Here is a 12,399-nt window from a genome sequence, read left to right as displayed (position 1 = left end):
GCAGCTTAAGATAACCAGCAACATGAGATAATCAGCAGCATGGATAAGTCACATATCATCAATTAAAGAGGCATTACTGTCATTTTTCTTTTCAATTTTACAGATATTGAGCTATAATAAAGGGCTCTAAATATCTGTATTATCCACCGCAAAAAAGGGAAGTTGGATGATAAAGATTTTTGCTGCTGTCTGTATATTTGTGTGCACTTGGATGTCTGTTAAAAGATCTCGTGCACCAATGTACGGATTTTAATGAAATTTGCAGGAAGAAGGTATTGGGTGTACTCCTAAAACTGATTAACTTTTAGAGTCAATCCAATTCAAGATGGCTGCCACAGTCAACTGTACTTGCATAAAACAAAACGGCTACAACACATTCAGTTTTACAAAAACGGACCCAAGTTTCAGTGTGGTAGTAGCTGAGACTAATCAACAAATGTTCTACGCGCTGCTAAATTGCTGGATCTTTGTTTAAATTTTGTCATTAATTTATTGAGTGTCACCGCTGTCTAAAAGCAAAATATATCACAAACCACTGAACAAATTTAAATAAGACTTTCAAATAAAATCATCAGATGTACCGTAACAAGTGATATGTTTTGAAACCAATTGAAATGACTTTAGAAAACACTAGATAGGAAAACTGTTTAACTTTTGGAGTGATTTCAAATTAAAATGGCTACCACAGCAAACTAACCTTAATTAACACATAAAATGCTTTAATTAAGTCAGTTTTACAACTATTGAGCTAAGATCAGATGTGCCAGCAGATAAGTTCCTTTCATTTTATTTTATTTGACAAAGAAATCTTTATTTTTTACTTTTATTCTGAGCGCTTAAAGGATATTTTAGAAAATGTGATTCCTGAAAACAAAGCAGCAATAGTTTAATCTGCCTGTTGACATTTTTTTTTTTCATTTTTGCAGTGCTTTAAAGAATTATTCAATATTCTTTTGAGAAAACTTTTTGAGTTTACAAATGAACTAAATTTAAGAATTTTGAACCATAGTTTCCTGTTTAGACCTTGAAGGGAGAAAGTGATGCAAATGTATGCATATTTTGACAGTAACATGTGCAATTTTGACTTTTTTGTGTTGGAAATTTCATCAAATTTTCACTTCATGGCATTACTGAAGCCCAATAAAAACATAAATATGGATGAGAGAAATCATTTATGGTCAGGTCATCAATGAACCGAAGCTTGCAGCAGTGAGGGTTCAACCTCTGAGTGGGTGAAAGATGCAAAAAAAAAAAAATATTTTTTTATTTTATAACAGTGAATATCTTTTTATAAAATTGTAGAAATTGTAAAATGATAATCAAACAACAACAAAAACTAACATTTTGTGTAGCCTTCTTGTCTGCTGATTGATAATAGTAAGTTAAGACCAAGTGAAATGACAAATACAAGTAAGGGCAATCCCAGGAACCCTCCAGGTGGCTGGTAAATCACCACTGTGGTGAAGTGAAGTGTTCTCCAGACTCATATCCACTCTGATGCACACATTTGGGAAACAAGATTGCCACACTTGTGAGAGACAGGCGGGTGGGAAATAAGGTTCTGTCCTGCCTCATCTTCACACACAGTTGATACGCTGCAGCAGGTTCATCTTAACAAGAGCTCTCCTACAAAGTAACGAGGGGGAGGGTGAAGCGCAGAGATCTCCTCTGTCTGACATCGATCTATGACGCATATTACCTCCCTAATCCAATTAGTTTTGTTTCACTAGCTCCATGGCTTACTTGAGTCATTGAACATGCATATAAATATATCTCTGACCGACTGAAACAGACTAATACAAAACGCACAAACAACCAGCTGAAGTTTTTTGGGACTTTCCTCCTTGTTTTCTGCATTTCTATGTCTTCAAGACATCAAAGGGTGGAGGTAATGTCCTGATGCATGCTCAATAATCCAGGTAGATAAATCTAACAAGGTTAAGTCTGGATTCTTCTTTGTTGAAACCAGTGGTGTATGTGATACTAGAAAAGCTTGAGAATTTCAGTATACACACTTAAAAGTTCCCAATGACACAAGCCCATGTCATGTATCATTGGCAGTGATACATGACATGGGCTTGTGTCATTGTCAACACATCTGGAACATGTTATAGACACACTGAGTTGGTTCAACCTGTTTTTTTAATATAATTAATACTTCTGTACTTACTACTTGATACTTGAACATGCTTTGCTTTGATACTGTTTTATAAATTCTACAAGTTTTTAATACAAAGCCAACTGTTGTACAATGTTTGTTGTACTATGAGTATCCGAGAAATTTTGAAATGTTCAATATGCTTCAAAATCAAAACAAATTAACAATTACATTGTATTAACCGCTGCACTTTGGTTTCTAAGCCCAGTGTACCCACTACAAATATGTAGACTAAACCATTCGTTGAAACGTTTCATCTTTTATCCAAAACTGAAGAAGTCGTTTTTGGACAAAAGACAAAACGTTTCAACAAAGAAGAATCCAGACTTAACCTTGTTAGGTGGAGGTAATGATTCTGCAGTTAACAGTGTGGTTTGTCAACCCTTTTTATCCTACAACTAATCATTGTCTACCACTTGTGCCTCTTCTTGTACAGGCTAAGCCAAATATTCAGCAGAGGACCAGCAGTGTTGGTGCGACCATGAGGTCAGAGGCCTTGGTACTCTACTTCACGCTACTACAAATAGCCAGGGCGGGCTTCCCTGAGGACAGCGAGCCTATTAGCATCTCACATGGAAACTGTAAGTAAATTGTTTCCTCTCTGCTTCTCTTTCCTTTTCCACTAGCTCCACTTGGGCACTGCTCTTCCTCTCATTACAAGTAGTCACTCTGCTTTCACTCCTTTTCCTCTTTGTCTCCAACTTTACAGATCCTCCTTCTCGGTATCTGTCTCATTTGTTTCATCCTTTTGCTCCTCCACATCCCTCTCAACCCTTTCCTCTTCTGCAACCCCTACCATTCCATGAGCTGAACGCATTCTCATGGCACGAAGCGCAAATTGGCACCCAAGGATAGGCCTTCTATGCACAAACTATAATAAAAGACTTAAGGCAGCATTTGAAACAGAGCCCACCTAACATCAAAGGATAATCTGCTGTTCTGTCGGGCTTCTTATGCTCTATGTGATAGTGTAGGCTCAGGGAAGCTGTAAAGATATGTTCATTGTTACTTCTGTATATTTCTGTTGATCGTGTCTTGTTCTTCTCTCTGTGGGCGTAAACGCTGTATGTCCTGGCCTGGAGACATAAAACACAAGCCAGCCAGACTCATATAAACCTGCGTGCCTCAGACTATTTCCTGAAACCGCACGCTTTCATCTAAAGCCACTAACAATAGAGCAATGCCACAATACAGTGTAGCATATTTATATCTGACAAGTTGTTGTTGCATGGGAGAGAGCTCAACCCACAGTTTTGTGGCTGTAGCTTTTCATCTAGCAAGGACACGCGGGCTTACGTTTGACCGAAGTTCACTAGAAAATTGAGAAAAGCTGTGATATGTCCACAAGCAATACTCTTTGTTCCTTTCTTACAGACACAAAACAGTATCCAGCGTTTGTGGGACACAAACCTGGAAGGAACAACACGCAGCGGCACAAACTGGACATCCAGCTCATCATGATCATGAACAGGACGTTATATGTCGCTGCCAGGTGGGTGATAGTATATATGATAGTACTGTTTGGTATGGTATTATTGCAGGTAGTGGTTGAAAGACCCCAAATGCAAACAGCCGGGAAGTTCAGGATTCAAATCAACTTACATGACACATGAAAATGAAAAGGCACGGTGATCAACTAGACAAGAATAAACTGAGTAAAGCAGAAGACAAAGTAAGCGATGATGAACAGGTCTGCTGAATTCTAACCACGATCAGCTCCTACACAATAAAACAGGAAGTGAGGCTTGCATGACTGATGAACAGGAAATAAAACCAAGATAATTTCAAACAAATTCACAAACTCAAGAAATCATGAAAGAAAATCTACAGACCATGAGAGTTCCCCACCCCGTCCATGTCCCCTCTGCTCACCTGGTTAAGGTTGGACTTTTAAACAATTGTTTTCTTGTGGGACATCTGCAGGGAACAGGCAGTCAAGCAGTTCAGGAGACCAGCATAACAGGAACCCCTGAAGCACTAGAGCAAGAGCAAGCAGATTAGTCAAATACTCGTGCACTTTCTGCTTTTCATCATCAAATAATGATACTTTTTAATTTTGGGGAGTCGGGAGTGTCTCATCAGATCAAACTACTAATTAATGTTGTTTTCTACTTTGAGTTTTCTCATCTGCCTGAACTTATTTTACCCTGTACAGATTACCTGGAGACCTGAGCCTTGCTTTTTTAACTTCCAAGCACACCCACCCGTGCTCTTATAGCAAAATTTAAAAGAGTAAAACAAAAACATCAAAGAAAATATTTCATTTTTCTTCCCGCTACAAAAATATAATTATCATTTATGGACTAAATTTACCAAACACAGTCTTGATACACATTCTGTGCCACCAACAGTAACCAAGAACAAATACAGAGGTTTGTTTCCTCTATTTGTTGGCAGGACGCACAAATTGATTTTTTTCAAGTGTCTGATGCTTTGTTTGGATGTTCCTTCTTTGTCTGTCACCTACCGTTATTGCTTTCTGTTCCTCTGTCGATTTGTTTTCACCTGTGCATCTTCTTCTGATGTGACTCATCTTTGGAGGAAATGTAGCTCAACTCTACACGCCGAGAGGAGACATGGAAAAAAATCCATATATTTTGTCTTTCCTATTTGTATTTTAGAAATGATTTGTGTAGTTGCTCATCTTTTCTAGGAAAGTAATCTGAGAAACAAGACTCAACGGTGGGGTAGAAGCTGATTCTGAGGTTTGAATGTGCAGAAAAATTCTGAAACACCGTAGCTCTGATGAAAGGTCTTAATAAATGGATTTTTATGAAGTATTTTTTTCTTTCTCTTCACCCTCTTTGGCTAATTGAGTGGCAGGCTTGATTGGAAACTGTTGAAAAGACACAATAGGGGTCTTTCTTTGTTTTCCTTCCAAGCATGTCAAATTAAGTGGCAAAGGGAGGCTGCTGCTTTAAGTGGCAGAGCTTTTTAACATATCCGTGGTCATTAAAAGGAGGTGCGTGGAAAGTGAGGGGAAGCAGAGCGAAAAAAGAGAGCCTGTGTGTGTGTGTGTTGTCATCCACCTGCTCCACATGGGGTAGCTGGGGCTTGAAGGGCCGGGCAAGAAAATGAGACACAGAGGGCTTATTGAAGCCGTGTGCATGTGTGTGAATGAAAGACGAAGGGTGTGTGCTGCCTGGTGTATGCCGACCAGTTGTGCCGAGGATTTAAAAGTGATTTCTGTGTCCACATGTGTGCATATCTGAATGGGGAGCGCGAGTGCTGGCAGGTTTTAGGAGCCGTAGTCTACGATCCTGTCTGCGTCGACTCGTACATGTGTTTGTGTGCGAATGCCACCTGGTGCGCTGGTCTCCGTCATGTGTGCTTGCTTAAAGTGGCCAGGAATTTTCACACATGGTCATGGTATGTGACCCCTGAGCGAGCGGAGCTGCTGCCTCAGATTAGACAGAGTCGGATGACCACCATTGATTCAGGCTCAGAGAGGAACGTTACAGTCAATTACATGGACGCTGCAAGTGGCGGCAGCAGAAACATCCATCGGTTCTAATGGGATATCAATAAAGACATGTAAACGTTAAATGACAGCGTAAGGCATAAAGCAGAGACAATTACAACTTCTGAAATCAATGTTAATGCTAGCCATTGGTCAGACTACAAAACAGAAATCTGAACAGCGTCAATAGTTGCTTTTATGAAGGTTGTCCAGTTAAATTGCTTGTTTATTCTGAGGCCAGCATCACACTGCTTTGCCATCATGCCTCCAGACCGGCTCTCGCCTCAGTTCTTGGTGCGCAGCAGCTTGCAGATGGCCTCTGTGAACGTAGTCCAAAACTCGGCACAGTTTCAGCCTGTTTTTGAATGACTGCTCACAGTGGATAAAATCCCTTTGGCTCCTGTTTCAACGTTGGCAAAGTAAAGAAAAAAAAATACACACACACTCACACAAGATTTCTAAGCTGTGCCATGCATACAAACATAGAAACTGATGAAATTGTAAACAGACAAAAGTGGCTTAATCCGTTGAGAGAATGAGTCGAGTCTTTGGCAGCAGAGGAGCTCAGCAACAGATGAAGTGATTGATAATTTATCCAGCTTTTCCAGCCTTGAATGAAAAAGGATTTTATTTGAGAAAAATCACTGTTTCAGTCAGTGTATGTGGGCAAGGAGTTAAGAAAACAGCATCCACTGATGAGCTTGTATGATTTTTTGCAAATATTTTTGGTCTTCTTAGACTAATTTATATTGGATTCTGATTATAAATTCAGTTCATGGATAGCTTAGCTCTGAAATATTCTGACTCTTGTTCCACAGTTCTGTTTCTCTTTAGTATTTTATCCACAGAAATGATGCAGTTTGATTAGAAATGAGTGTTATCTATACATGGGCAGGCATTCAAAACCCCTCTTATTTATTCAGAACTGGACTGAACTAAGTATAATGTCGGTTTATTTCCCTTTTCTTCAAACATCTGTTGTTAGAAAATAAGGAAAAGATAGAATGGAAATATGGATGAATTTCACAATAATGTTTTTTTTAAGCATTATTGATTTGAGTAAGATTTTTATTGTCATTCTTTATCTTGTATTTTCCTACAGCAAGTAGTCAAATCAATGCCATGTGCAAAAGTTTCAAGTCATCCTTCATTTTTTAATAACTTGTTTCTAAGGATCCACTTGTTCTGCCATTTTATCAAAGCACTTGGATCAACATATTCTAAGGCTTTCTGGGGGAATTTTAATGTTTTTATTTGGATTTTAGGAGGTAAAGTCCAATTAAAATGAAAGGAAAGCTGATTTGGCACAAATCTTTAATTTTATGAGACAAATGGAGATTGTTTTAGGCCTTTGATGGACATTTTGTAAACAAATTTGAATTCAAGGTGGCTTTTTAGATAGTTAACCAGATGCATCTTTTGTTGCTGGCTGTTGATGTTGGCTCAAAGATTTGAAAACTTTGTCCATTTTACTTTAGCCATCGTGAATCACAACAAGTGAACTTCAGTCAACCATTATTGACCAGCACATCTGTTCAGACAAAAATGCTGCAAACTCAACGCAGAGCAGTGGATATCGAAGAGGGACTGCAGTGACAATTATGAGCTACAGCTTTGTAACAAGCTGCTGTTTCGTACTGTTTTTATTGCACGCATCAGCTAAACATTATTCTTGTTAACAAAGACATGATGCATATTTAAACACAGGTAAAAGACATAAAAACGTCCTCGCGTGTGAGTCCGGTGGTTTATGCATGCCCGTTGTCTTGTGTTTTAGGTGTTTGGTAGCAGAGTCGCATTTAATCAGAGCAATAAACTGTTCGGTGAGAGATGACCGCTGCAGGATTCTGATCCCAGAGGTCCATAATTCATGGGCAGGGTACACTGTGTACTGCACTCAGAGGGAATTTATCATAGTTCAAAGAAAGATTTATTATTTTGATTCCTGCAGAAAATATCTTTGTGTGTGTGTGTGTGTCAGGGTGTGTGTGCAGGCAAGGAACAAAATGTCATGTTGATTGTTCTCCTCTGTCTGTGTTTTCAATCAACAACTGTGATTGAAGCCAGTTGTTTTGTTGCAGACTGACATGCTCAAACCTGAATCTCACTGCGTGTCGTCAGAAACGTGCAGCTTGTTGCTCTCTGTCCAGAAGAAGTTGGTAGAAACTGCCTGTGTTAGGACTGTGTGTGTGTTGGAGATCCATTTAATCAGTTACAGCCCTTTTTAGATAAAGGGAGAGCTTTATGATCTTAAAGTTGCACTGATTGTTAGCGTTCTAATATCCTAATTAAGCAAATATGTGGAATGCAGCTCCTTTTCATATTGCCATCAATCATTAATAACTGCACAGTTTCCAAAACTAAAGATGACCAAACTCTGATGAAGTGACCCATCATGTGTACAAATTGATTTTTTCTTTAAGGGTTTTGCAAAGTTTTCATACAGAACTAAATCATTTAAGACAGATTGCCCATGCATGCTTTACAGCGAGGGTGTGTGAAAATGTTACTGTATAGCATGTATGTCTCTCCACATGCAGAGCATATTCCCCATTCTTGGGCTGCAGCCGGACTTTGCCATGGTAACACCAACGGCGCTCTGTTTACACCTCTCTATGAGGCTGGGAAGCATGGGAATCAGAGAAAGAATGTGTGTGTGAGAGAGTGAAAGAGAAGGACAAAGAGCGAGAGTGATCTCTGGGAGATTGAAAGCTGAAGGACCAAAATTTGTGTTTGCCATTTTGCAGTCACACAGAGACGGACTGTTACGCTCAAAAATCCAGATTACCGTCTCTCAGTTGAGTCCACTTGGACAGTCGGACCTCTGCGGACGCTGGTCCTCCCTGTTGGGTCTCACAGTGGAAGCCACTAGAGTCTCCATTATTGTAGCTCCACCAAATCCGGTTTAAGCTCACTAATGACTGGGATTACACGGTTGCCTCTTCTCTCCTTGCTTGCAGTACCAATGACATACAGCCATGTCCGCACTTTGAAACAAAGATTTCATGATGCGAAATTATAATCACCTAAATTGCCTGTAATGTAAGTTGAAATTCTCATAAAGAAGAAGCAAAGAAGGTTCATGGATGCAATCACAAAAATAGTAAAAATGCAACTAATAAACCTATTAAGAAAAGATTTAAGAAACAACCTCACACTTGTTGATGTCTTAGAGAAAAAAAAAATCAAGATGTTTTAGTAGAAAAAGAAAGCAAAGAAAATGAAAATTGCTTACGTTCCAAGTGGCTTTTATTGTCACTTCAACTATACGCACATGATATATAGTGCATTATGAAAAAAGACAATGTTCTTCCAGGACTATGGAACCACAAGTTTAGTTGAAGTTTTATATATTTGAGACTTGGAGAGTAAAATGAATCTGAGAAGAAGAAAAAAAAAGATACACAGCATCATCTTTAGTTCTATACAAGACAGTGAGAATCTTACAAGATGATGCACAATTGGAAGATTTGAAAGCACAGTGATGATGTGAAATGAAACAAAATATGTGCTAACTTGTCCTGATTAAGTTGAGGTGTAAAATGGAATGTGGCGTGCACAAGAGAGTCAGATCCTCCCAAGATTAAACATGCAAACTGGAGGTTGGAGGGGCATATTTATCTATTCCCTCTGAGGTTTACAGCATCCAACAATTTGGGGTTTTAGTAAACCTGTCAAAATTATGACCAAGTAAAAAAAAAAGCTGTAAGCCTCATCACATAAGGACTTACAGTGAGTTGTTCTCACCCTTCTTTCTTTATATTTATATTCAAAGACACAAGATTCTACCCATAAACAATATCAATTTTACTTTCTTTTATAAATGTTTTAAACTCATCATGGATTACTCTGAAGGGGTTATTCTAACAGCTTATAAACAAGGGGGTCGGTAGTGAACGAGAATTTTAATCAGAATACTTTTAAATACCACAGGGAAACAGTTCACAGTAATAACACTTGAAACTGTCATGCAACAACTAATCTGATAAGAATAAACTGATTTGTTTTTGTATATAATTGCATTGATGTCGAACATTAAACACAACAGGTGCATTTTTTACGTAGCTGCAAAGATAATTCATTTTTACACCCAACTGAACTGATTCAGAACTAGAAGAAGTAGCTTTGACCCTGAAGCTGTTCAATTAATAAATCCCTAACCAGGAAATTTACTGTGTGTGTGTGTGTGTGTGTGGGGGGGGGGGGGGATCACTGTAATTCCACTTTAATGTGCGACATGTGACTTATCTGTGCTGCTGATTATCCATGCTGCTGATCTCATGCTGCTGTATTCATTCAAACCCATCTGCTCGCCACAGACTCATGTTCAGGCTGCTGTTTAGTACACCGTATTATTTTACAATGTGTTTAGTGTACATCTTAAATCTTTAAATACTGTTTCTTTTTATACTTTATATTTTTGCTATGACCTTGCGTGCACAATTTTGTTCCACCTCATGTACCATATGTGATGCGAATGAAAATAAAGAACCTTGAACCTTGACGTGTATATTAGAAACTGTGATTTCTCATGCGGACTCTGAAACTTCGTATAAAGAAAATCACATTCTTATGCAATTATTTTATTATTGCCTTCCAAACTTGCTTAAAAACACACCTCACCCTACTACTGCCTCGAACAAAAGGAACGGTGTGGAGAATGTGGAAACGGAGAACTTCCACCTTCGGAGGCTGAACCCTGGTCTGTTGCATTTCATGCCAGCACATCACCAAGGGCCCCTCGGCGCCCTCAGCTCTTTCAGATACTTCAACAACTCCCTTCACAGTCCCTAAGGTGCCTGCTGGCTTCCCCGGTTCCCTCCCACCCGCTTTGTGAAGAGGATTTGAACCCGTGAAAGCCAAAACAATGTACAATGAGCCCTCCTCTGCCACCCATGAACCAGTTATGAAGAGAGAGGAATATGGGTGAAGGGGGTGGGAGGTGGAGAGGAGGGTGGATGTGCAGGCATTTACTCTGAGGAAAATGGGGTGGTGGCCTGTAAGGTGTGGGATGCATGCTAATCACGCCCTCCTCTTTTCTGCTGCTGGGGTGCGAGATGGATTGACAAAGACCCAGCAGATGAACCAAGCTGGCCTGCAGTCACCCCAGTCAAAACTCGCTGCTATGAAAACGACATTCTTCCTCACAAAGAGCCAGTGTTCTCATGGCTGCATGTTCGACGGAGACGCTCTATGTCACTCTGCTGTCTCACACTTTTGCCCACGCTCAGTTGTTCTACTGTCGACTCGATCGCTGAGCTCATTTTTCTCTCTGTGTACCCATTCTTCTGCCGTGGCTTCATATTTGTGCCTAACAGAACATTTGCATACCTTCCATCCAACTCACATATTTGTCACTGAATTTTGGGAAATATGAAGCCCACGCCAACTGTTTCACAGTGACACCCAATGTTTGGGACTCTTCCCATGTCAAAGGTTTCTGTTAATTCATTATTTATTTCGTTCATGTTTCAGATTTCATCCTCAGCAGTTCATCCCCCAGAACAACGTTTTGTGCAACAGTGTACTTGTTCAGTACAAATTAAAGCAGGGTGTCACATTGAACGATTAAATGCTTAGCATTCCTTGACAGAATGCATGTCACCCGCTGCCTTTAATGCCTGAATTTAACACTTCAGGCCATGTGTGTCAAACTCAAGGCCCAGGGGCCAAATGTGGCTCTTGTTGACATCTTATCTGGCCCCCAATATGTTATTTTAAATGTAAAATACTTTTATCACTTTAATTTTTTTTAGTAATCTTTGATTATGATGTCAAAACTGCAACAGAGAATGTCAAATGAGACCAAGCAAACTCTTGTTGAGCAACCTGCAACCTAGAAAAGATGTTGAGTATCTAGGTTCTTACACTTATTAGCGAACATTTCTTATTAGTATTTTAGATATCCTGTGTATTAAAACCCATCTAGGGACAAGTGCTGCAAATTAGCTCATGCTATAAGCACCACGATACAGGCTTGGGACTGCTGCTTTATTCAGTTTGTCTGTGTTATTGTGTGTCAGTCCCTAGCAAATACATGTAATGAATAAATAAACTTGAGCTAAAGTAGATTCTGAAACCGGCCCTTAGTTTGAATTTTTTTTATATTTGACCCCCTTTTGTAAGTGGGTTTGACACCCCTGCTTTAGGCTCAAAAAGTCTGCCTGGACTCTGTTTATTTCAATTTTCAACATAAAATGTGTTTAGAATAAGTGTTTTTTACCATCACCACGTGTGTTTTGCAAAGATTAGGCAGAGCACAGGTTTAATAAATAGTTTTTCTCTGAAAATGACATTTTAGTAGTGTTTTTTAATTGCTATTTACAGTTTGTTTAGTCTAAAGTAGTTTCAGCAGAGAAGAATGGTGTTGAAACACTTTCTGTTTAAAGTTACTGAGTCAGTAAAATGCCTTTTTTTTTCCAAGTGAACATGAAAAAACACAGTTTCCAAAACAGAACAAAACAAAAAAATCACATTTATTATTATTTTTTTGTATTGAACGCTTTTTGAATACATTTATTTAAGGAAAAAAACTACAATATGTTGAATGTTTCTTTTTGTAAAAGTAGACAGACACCAGATGGATGATGGTAAATCAAATGAAATGCTGTGCTTACCGTCATCTTGGACATTTTGTTAAACAAACTGAAGGGGTTTGCGAATGGATGCTCCACCTTCAAGCAGCCACTTCTTTCTGTTTATTTCGTCACAGATTGAAAATAAACTCTTTCTGGTCTTGAAGTGTTGAGAACCAAGACTTTTTTCAGACACTCTACAACCT

At 39.0% G+C, this 12,399-nt stretch overlaps 1 protein-coding gene across 2 annotated transcripts in view; it reads left to right on the top strand.

The window, feature by feature from the left end:
• The first annotated feature begins 2,630 nt into the window (after positions 1-2,630).
• The window catches only part of sema6a (sema domain, transmembrane domain (TM), and cytoplasmic domain, (semaphorin) 6A), a 68,830-nt gene continuing 59,061 nt past the window's right edge, over positions 2,631-12,399 (top strand). For both annotated transcript variants that reach the window (XM_037680968.1, XM_037680967.1), the window contains exons 1-2: positions 2,631-2,739; positions 3,533-3,650. In XM_037680968.1, coding sequence (XP_037536896.1) covers positions 2,640-2,739; positions 3,533-3,650 — 218 coding nt within the window. In that variant the 5' untranslated portion in view covers positions 2,631-2,639. The remainder of the gene's footprint in view (positions 2,740-3,532; positions 3,651-12,399) is intronic.

Source organism: Nematolebias whitei, chromosome 8, assembly GCF_014905685.2.
Source record: "Nematolebias whitei isolate Nwh7 chromosome 8, NemWhi1, whole genome shotgun sequence".
NCBI lineage: Eukaryota > Metazoa > Chordata > Actinopteri > Cyprinodontiformes > Rivulidae > Nematolebias > Nematolebias whitei.
This window is presented reverse-complemented; position numbering and strand designations above follow the sequence as displayed.